The sequence below is a fragment of the Aythya fuligula genome, chromosome W (assembly GCF_009819795.1).
Source record: "Aythya fuligula isolate bAytFul2 chromosome W, bAytFul2.pri, whole genome shotgun sequence".
NCBI classification, from domain to species: Eukaryota; Metazoa; Chordata; class Aves; order Anseriformes; family Anatidae; genus Aythya; species Aythya fuligula.
The window spans coordinates 16,837,771-16,846,944 of NC_045594.1; the positions used below are offsets into that span (position 1 = coordinate 16,837,771).

The 9,174-nt window shown below is 43.6% G+C and overlaps 1 protein-coding gene across 2 annotated transcripts in view; it reads right to left on the reverse strand.

Moving 5' to 3' along the window:
• The window catches only part of LOC116501370 (microtubule-associated protein 1B-like), a 73,736-nt gene extending 65,017 nt beyond the window's left edge, over positions 1–8,719 (reverse strand). The window contains exons 1-2 of one of the 2 annotated variants that reach the window (XM_032206877.1): positions 8,460–8,719; positions 532–633 (exon numbers count right to left, since the gene is read on the reverse strand). In XM_032206877.1, coding sequence (XP_032062768.1) covers positions 532–633; positions 8,460–8,631 — 274 coding nt within the window. In that variant the 5' untranslated portion in view covers positions 8,632–8,719. Of the gene's footprint in view, positions 1–531; positions 634–8,459 lie in introns of those variants that run through there. The other variant, XM_032206878.1, reaches the window with a different exon arrangement.
• Positions 8,720–9,174: the final 455 nt, after the last annotated feature.

The window sequence follows — 9,174 nt, forward strand, 5'->3', positions numbered from 1 at the left end:
AGACCCTTCACCCTTCAGCTTTTTATACCAAGAAAAAGTTCCAAGCCATTGAGGGAGAAACACAGCTTGAGCTACACTTGTACAACAGCCGTGACACCATTTCTGGCTCTGTCAAACTGTAGAGCTAAGCTTTCAGGTTATTTTTTGTATGTGCTCTACCTACCGCAATAAGGAACAGCTTAAGTCTCCAAGACTAATAGATTGACACTACATAAGCTGTTCGGTCAAAAAGTAAATTTCAGTTAATTTTAATGGTGCCCCAAAACTAAAATGTATTACTAAAGTAATCGTGATCATATACACATCACGCTAATGTAAAAAAAATGAATATTTTAAAGTTTCATTTAAGTGACAGCTTCAGTAAGTGACATTTACTTTTGTCAGAAAGTTAAGACAAATTTAAACCATATTTTAAAATAAAGGAAAAAAGTATTAATTGTAAAGAACCAGAGACAAAAATGGGCCATCAGATACCTAAGCATATTTATTAATTCTCCTCTCAAAAAAAATGATAAACTTCCAAAAACTCACCTTTAACTTCAGGAGAGAATCGAGCTGAATGGCGAGACACAAAAAGTTTCAGTTCTTGATCTAAATTGCACTCAATCAAGTTTGTGTCCCATGACCGGATTCCTAAAATTCAGAATACAAAACATCTAGCTTGACATATGAACATTAGAAGTTATAATTCACTACTACTAAATTTAAATTCTTGTTATTTACATATTTTTAAATTCCAAAAGCAGCCTCTCTTCCTTTCAAGCCACACAACCATCTTCTGCAAAGTGCTGAGTGCTCAGAAGCACTCTGGACAGGGATCAGTCAAAAGCAAGAAGAAATTTGCCTTTCCAAGAGGTAACAGTCCTTTAAGGTCCTGCATCCAAGTAGTGACATTATGAGAAGTTATTGATGTCCCTGAATTTACTTTAGAATAGCAATTTACAAAATTGTAGAGTGAATCACTCAGGCGATACTTTAGCCACATTCCACAGCCACTTTATTTGTCCCCCTGTGAAAAAAGAGCATCATCTAGCATGTTGTAAATTAATATTTAAATATGACGTATTAAAATGCTGACCTCTTCATTCAAAAGCTTTGAAGCATCCCATATTTTAAATTAAAATTTAAGTGATCTTTTATTTATTAAATATTAAAATCTAGTTTTAAGATTTAAAAATAGATCTTTTTGATCTTTTTCTTTAAAAATAAATAAATAAAAATAAATATCACATCTTTACTCCCTATAGCTTCCCCCCCAGCTACTTCAAAAGTAAGATACTTGACATATAATGTGAACATAAAAAGATATTTTGAAAGCAGACATTTTAAGGACTGAAATTTGACTGGGGAAAAAGAAAAAACTTCACAGCAGCCAAAAGATAAACATATAAATTCCTACCATAAGATTTGTATGAAAAAAATAAATAATAATAATAAAAAAAACCATAAAACCACCAACACTACTAATAGAAGAATATGTTTTAACATTTTTCTACAATTTTCTTGTTTAGCTTTGAAAAATAATGAGTAGTTGCACTAAAGGTAAGCCTAGGTACTGTTGTGATTTTGATTCCAACAGAATGTCATTAGGCTTATACAAATCAACTGGAAAATATGGAATGGAGTGCAGGTGACAAAGGATCTAGTGGCCCCTTCCCACATGCCCGAACATGTCTTTGCATGAAATTGTTGAGTTAAATCACTTTCTGATTTGGTACCTTTTTGGGGTGGAAGAAAAGCCTGAAGAGGCGCATGGCCAACCCCTTACCATGAGACTAGCACTACAGGCTGCTAACTTTCCTGTCAACACTACCTCTCATATTTTATTCTCTTTCAAGGCAGCAGAAATGTCAAGCCTCACTCTGGTAGAGGCCATGTTGTAGGGTTGAAGGATAAGGAGGAAAAAGAGGGGGAAGAGTAGATAAACCAGATCTGTACTGCTGATCTCCCATTGCAGCTCTGATGAGGTTCTCTATGCAGTTATGGATATCTGCATTTCAAGAGTCTGATCCTTCTGAGATAACTCATTGAGCACTTTTCCTTGTCAGTAGGACAGTCAAGGTATGAACTAGTAGTGTATCCCTGTAAGAAGCATGTGCTATTAAGTAGTTGGTATTTTAAGCTTTACATAGATTTCAAAATACAGCATTGCCTGTATGTTTCTTTGAAGCTCTTCTAAAATATAACTGAACTATGATCATCTACTTCCACTTAATCACTTATGCATCATTGTTCAGAGGCATAAGCAACAAGTATCCTTCTGCAAGTCTCCTGATTTTCATTTCTCAGAAATCTCTTGGCCATATGGTATATTTGGTATTGACAGGCAAATACAACTCAGCAAGCTTTAATGTTTTCCAGGTGTTGGAATATTTGAAAAGAGGAAAGTAAAGACTATATAACACCATGCATGTACAGTGCATTTGAAAACTGATGAGTAAACTGATATTGATCATGAGGCTGATGTATATTGAATGAATGAGTGCTGAACTTCAAGAAGCTAGAAGACAACAGGTCACTAACAGCAAGCTTGGGAGGGGGGGGGTGCTTCAAAGTTTTCTGGAAATCAATTAAGCAAAATTGACTATAATTCAGCAATACTGTTAATGATGAGCCTGTCCACCATCCCTAACCACAGGGTCACAGAATTGTAGGGGTTGGAAGGAACCTCTGAAGATCAAGTCCGAGACCCCTGATAAAAGCAGGTTCCCTACAGTAGGTTGAGCAGGAAAGCATCCAGGCAGGTCTTGAGACCAGATCTCCAGAGAAGGAGACTCCCCAACCTCTCTGAGCTGCCTGTTCCAGCGCTCTGTGACCCTCACTGTAAAGAAGTTCTTACACATTTGTGTGGAACTTCCTGTATTCCCATTTTTAGCCATTGCCCCTTGTCCTATTGCACACCACTGAAAAGAGCCTGGCCCCCATCCATTTTCCTCCTGCATTTTAGATATTTATAAATGTTGATCAGATCCCCTCTGTCTTCTCTTCTCCTGGCTGAGCAGACCCAGGTCTCTCAGCCTTTCCTCGTATGGAAGATGTTCCAGGCCCTTAATCATCTTTGTGGTTCTCCTCTGGACTCTCTCTAGATCTCTTTTTTGAACTGGAGAGTCCAGAACCAGACACAGTATTCCAGATGTGGCCTCACCAGATCAGAATAGAAGGGGAGGATCACCTCCATTAACCTGCTGGCCTTGACCTTTTTAATGCATCCCAGGATGCCATTGGCCTTCTTGGCCACAAGGGCACACTGCTGTTGTCCACCAGGACCCCTAGGTCCTTCTCTGCAGAGCTCCCCTCCAGCAGGTCAGCCCTTAACCTGTACTAATGCCTGCAGTTATTCCTCCCCAGGTGCAAGACTCTACACTTACTCTTGTTTAACCTCATCAGGTTCCTCTCTGCTCAACTCTCCAGCCTGTCTAGGTTTCACTGAATGGCAGCGCAGCTTTCTGGTGCACCACTCCTCCCAGTTTTGTATCATCAGCAAACTTGCTGAGGGTGGACTCTATCACTTCGTCCAGGTAACTGATGAAGATGTTGAACAAAACTGGACCCAGTAACAACCCCTAGGGAACATCACTAGCTACAGGCCTCCAACTAGACTCCGCACCACTGATCACAATCCTATGAGCTCTGCCAGTCAGCCAGTTCTCAATCCACCTCACTGTCCACTCTTCCATCCCATACTTCCTGAGCTTCATTAAAAGGATATTTTGGGAGACATTGTGAAAAGCCTTGCTGAAGGCCATGTGGACAACATCTACTGCTCTCCCCTCATCTACCCAGACAGTGATGACATCACAGAAGGCTACTAGATTGGTCGAGCATGATTTCCCCTTGGTGAACCTATGTTAACTATTCCTGATAACCTTCTTCTCTTCAAATTGCTTGGAGATGGTATCCAGAACAAGTTGTTCCATCACCTTTCCAGGGACCAGTGGTAAGGCTGACTGGCCTGTAGTTGCCTGGGTCTTCCTTCTTGCCCTTTTTGAAGACTGGCATGACATTGGCTATCCTCCAGTCATCTGGTACCTCTTTCCATTCTCCATGACCTTTCAAAGATGATAGAGAGTGATTCAACAATCACATCTGTCAGCTCCCTAAGCACACATGGGTGCAGGGAACATGGATTTGTGTGCACTGATTTTGGCTAGATGCTCTCTGATCAGATCTTCCTCAACCAAGGGGAAGTCTTCCTTTCTCCAGACTCTCTCTTTTTCCTCCAGGGTCTGGGATTCCCAAGGGGCAGTCTTAGCAGTAAAGACTGAAGCAAAGAAGGCATTCAGCATTTCCACCTTCTCAGTGTTCCCTGTTACAAGGGCACCCACCTCATTCAGTAGCGGACCCAAATTTTCCCTAGGCTTTTCTTTTTATGTTGATAGTAAAAGGAAGATTTTCTTGTTATCTTTGACCCCATGGAAGGTTACTCAGGTGCAACCTGGAAGGTTGCTTTTGCCAGATTTAATTCCAAATGGGCCTTAGCCTTCCTTGCCGCATCCCTATGGGTCCTGACAGCATTCCTGTATTCCTCCTAAGTGACCAGGCCTTTTTTCCACATTTCATAGACTTTCTTCTTTCCTTTGAGTTTATTCATGAGCACCTTGCTCATCCACACAGGCCCTTTGCTACCTTTCCCTGTTTTTTTGCTCTTAGGGATGCACCGATATGAGCTTGGAAGAAGCTGTGTTTAAGTGTCAACCAACTCTCTTGGGCCCCCTTACCTTCCAACACTCTAGCTAGGATACCTCCAAGTTGGTCCTTGAGGTAGAAGTTGGCTCTCCTGAAGTCCAGGGTTGCAATCCTACTAACTGCTTTGCTTCTTCCACACAAGATCCTGAACTCTATTATCTCTGATCGCTGCATCCTAGGTTGCCCTCAACCAGCCCTTCCTTGTTAGTAAGAGCAAGGTCCAGCAGAGCACCTCTCCTCATTAACTTTCTGATGCAGATGGTAGAGGAGCTATCTTCAATGCATTGCAGGAACCTCCTGGACCATGTGTGCCTGGAAGTGTTGCTTATTCAATAAATATCAGGATGATTGAAGTCCCCCATGAGAATCAGTGCTTGTGAACATGAAAGATACTTCTAGCTGCCTGTAGAAAGCCTGTAGGTGGTCTGTAGTAAACACCCACAGCAGTGTCACCCATGTTAGCCTGCTCCTTAATTCTCACCCACAAGCTTTCCACTCATTCATTATTCACTTCCAGGTGGCGCTCGATACATTCCAGTTGCTCTCTCACATAAGGAGATGCTTCACCACCTCACCTCCCTGACCTGTCTTTCCTAAAAAGGACATAACCATCCATGACAGCATTCCAGTCATGTGAGCTGTCCCACCAAGTCTCCGTGATCACAGTGAGATCATGGCCCTGTGACCGCACACGGATCTCTAGTTCTTCCTATTTATTCTTCATGCTGCATACATTGGTATACAGGCACTTTAGGGAAGCAGGGGGTACAGGTATCCCTAGAGGGATGCAAGAGGATTTCTCATAGGTATACTCACTGTTGAGGTAGCTGGTCTTATGGCTTCTGTCATTGGAGGCAGCTAAGGAACATTTGTTGCTCATTAGGCTGGCCTGGCTCATTCCCCAGTCCATTGCAATGGCACAAGCATTGTTATTATGGACCCCACCCCCCAAGTCCTTCAGTTTAAAGCACACCTCACTAGGTTAGTCAGCTTGTAGCCAAAGACTGCCTCTGCTAGACCTTTGTCATGAATCCAGATTTGTGGTAGGGATAAAGTTCTGATTGATTAGGCATAGTCAAGCTGCTGAGACAGTGTCCAAAATACACCACTCAATGTAAAATAAATACCTAAAAAAGTCTAGACATACCATGTGCATGGTAGTCCTAGAAGCTGAAATTGGGATTTAGATAGAATATCCCAGATCTGCAGCTGCATGATTCAGCATTCTGAATGCAAAAATTGTACATGTACATTATAATCTAGTATAATGTATTATATTCATTATATAACCAAATCATGTTTGGATAGAACGGAGATAACTCTGGAAGTAAAATTCAAGGTCAATCCAATGATGTACAGCATTAACAGGATGGAATTAACTACTGGAAGTATGACTGAGCTGGAGCTATTTCTTTCTGAAGTCTTAGGAGTGCAATGCCACTAGACACAGGACTAATCAGACAGCACACCCAGTAGCATCTGCTGAATCAGTGGAAAGATCTTGAAGCTTTCTTTTTACTCCTCCCTTATTTTTTGATGAATAGCAGATTGGAGGATTGCCCCTTTTGAAAAAAAAAAAAGTTATCCCAAATGTAATCATTTAGAAATGAAGCTTCAAGCCACTCCTGCTTCATGATATGACTCTGAATTCTACCAGGTTGTATAACGTCATGCCACTGTTGTGTTATCAGCAAATATTGTCTTTAACACATTGCTCTGTAGTTCAGTGCATGAATTCACACTTTTCAGTGATGACTTAAGAGATGTACAAGACATCAAGGCAATAATCAAGAACCCTAAACTCATTTAAGGCTCTGCTGAGAATAAAGCTTGAAAGAAGCTGTTTTGTTTGTTTTTTTTTTGTTTTTTTTTTTTTTTTTTTTTCCTTCCCCTAGACTACAGCATACTTGCCCAAAAGAAAGATTAGTCAAGTTCATATTTGCCTCACACAGATAGAGCTTCAGACTAGTATACTCATCCAGAGCAACACAATGCAAAATTTGATCAAGGTTTTTTCCTAGTGAGCAAAATCCCAATCAGACCATCTGACACCAGGAGCAGTGAGGTGACTTCTAATCCAAAATGATGAAAAAGCCAAAGCATTCCCTCTGAACATCTAAAACTGTAAGTGGGTATTATGCTTAGTGACTGTATAGTAGAAGCTTCAAGAAGAGACTGAAGGGCATTTCTTCAGAGGAAGGATGACATCAGATGTCTTCAGGGTAGAAGTTTTTTGCTCTATAAATTTTATTTAATTAAAATGCAGCCAAGTCATTTCTGACAGTCAAAACTTAGATAAAATTAGGAAAGTGCAATGCTGAAGAGGCTCTGAATGACAAAGCATCTACCTCAGTAATTCTCCCTAAAACACGATAGTCACAATAAAGATGAACAGGTCATAGTAACGCTAGTTATCTGTGATGAGGCAGCCCTTTACCACAAACAGAGAAGAAAAAGAAACAAGAGAAATAGCCAACTAAACCAACAATGTTTGAGAAAACAATAGAGACTATTCAAGTCTAACTAGACTGCTGAACCACACCCACATGACAAGGCTGCTACCAGTTCCCCCTTGCATGGTCTTTCTCCTCTCTAACAATGGCAGGTTTCTGATCTCTGCTTTCATCAGACCAGAACAAAATAGATATTACAAAATCATGTTTCAATTGAGCTTAAACTATAGGGTCCAGCAATAGCTTCCTTTGTGTTTCATACCGCTATTATGGCAACAGGGTTTTTTTCCCTTCTCCATGTGCACCGCTATCTATTTTATTAGAAACTACATCAATAACTTAGAAACTCTAGTTATTTCATTTGTCTCTTTCTTAAGACAGCAATACGTGAAGGTATCACAAATAAACATTGAGTCATAGCAGCCTGTAGCTGGACAATAATGAGGCTGAACACTCAGATATTAGCCTTGTTACCTACATGTTTTTATTTGTTTAAATATAGATACCAGTGTGTATTTAAAGCTTAGGTCCTGAAAAAAAGAAGAAGAAAAAAAAAAAAAGTAGCAAACAGAAAGTCTCATTGCTGAAAGTTAGACACAATAGGCACAGATGCATTCCTGCTCGGAGAAAATTTTGCTAGCCAGAGGAAAAAATACCCGAATTCTGTCGGTTTGATTTCGCGGTGAAGGAGAACCGTTTGCTCGGGAGCCGAGGGGGAAAAAACAGAAAAACTGCCCTAACCCAAACGCGTTTTTTCAGCGGCGGCGCGGGTGCCCTTTGTCCGCTCTGGGCTGCCATAGGGACCGCAGTGCGGACTGCACCACACCCACCCGTCGGTTTCTCCGAGCAGACGGAGTTGGCAAGCATCTGGTTCTTGCCGGAGCCCCAGCGCTTCCACCCCGACAATGGCGAGGAGGGGGCTCACCGACCTCGCCCGCCGCCAGCAAGCAGAACGGGGGTTGAGGAACGGCGCACGCTGAGACGACTGTGGATCTTTGTACGGCTGGCAGCGAGGAGCCGCCGCCGTAAGCCTCAGGGGGCTCACCCTGTAGCCTCTGACCGCCGCGCCCCGGCGCTCGTACGCGACCGGGCGGGAGGGGGAATAGGAGGGACGTGCAGTCAGGCGGGACGATAATCCCCTCATAAAATGATAAGTGAACAGATTTTGCAGCTCATGTTTGTGTTGTTCCTCCCCTAGCTCCCTACAACCAGCAAGGGGTCGACGGTAGATGTGAGTGGCCGCCCACGCTCCGCGACGCCCCGGCTCGCCCCGCGGTGCAGCCGCGCCTGCGGCTGTCCTGCACCTTGCCGCCGCCTCACCTCGCTCGATGTTGGCGATGGCCTGCCGCAGATGCTCCTCAGTCACCAGCTCGCCGATAACCACCAACAGGTAAAATTTGTTGTCCAGGAAGCGGTGCGAAAGGCTGGACGAGGTAGGGTTGGGGATGCTACAAGATGGCTCCGAGTCTATTTCCACCACCACAGTGGCCATCGCGGTTGCCCGCTCCACCCCGGGACTCTGAGGGGAGGAGGGCCGCTCGGTGATAGATCCGCAAGTGGCAGGGACTGAGATCAACTGGAAGGGTGGTGACGCTTTTATACGGAGACAGTGCAGGGCAGGGACCTAGCAACTAGGAGGAGGAGGAGGAAGGGGGGGAGCCGGCACATCCCTGCACTGCCACTGCCGCTTTTCCAGCATCCACAGCTGATGTCATCTGCAGTAAATCCTCCCTGCAGCAGCCCCTGGAAGCAGGAAGGATACGGGATGCGAACATTGCCCCGAGGGGGTACTGTGGGGACAGCCTTGGAGTGTGCCCTGGCCTGCAGCAGGACCTGTCTGGGACTGGGGGCAAGGGCCTCTTCCTTTGGCACCGTCTGCTTTGGTGCAGTTTCCACCTCCCTTTCTCCCCCTGTGCCCTTCAGGGTTCTCACCCTCCCAGTTTGGTCATTCCTTGTTGTTTGTTCCCTCTTGCTCTTACTCTGCTGGCTTAGCCATTCCTCACTCCCCAAGGCCTTCCTAAGATCTCAGCCTGTG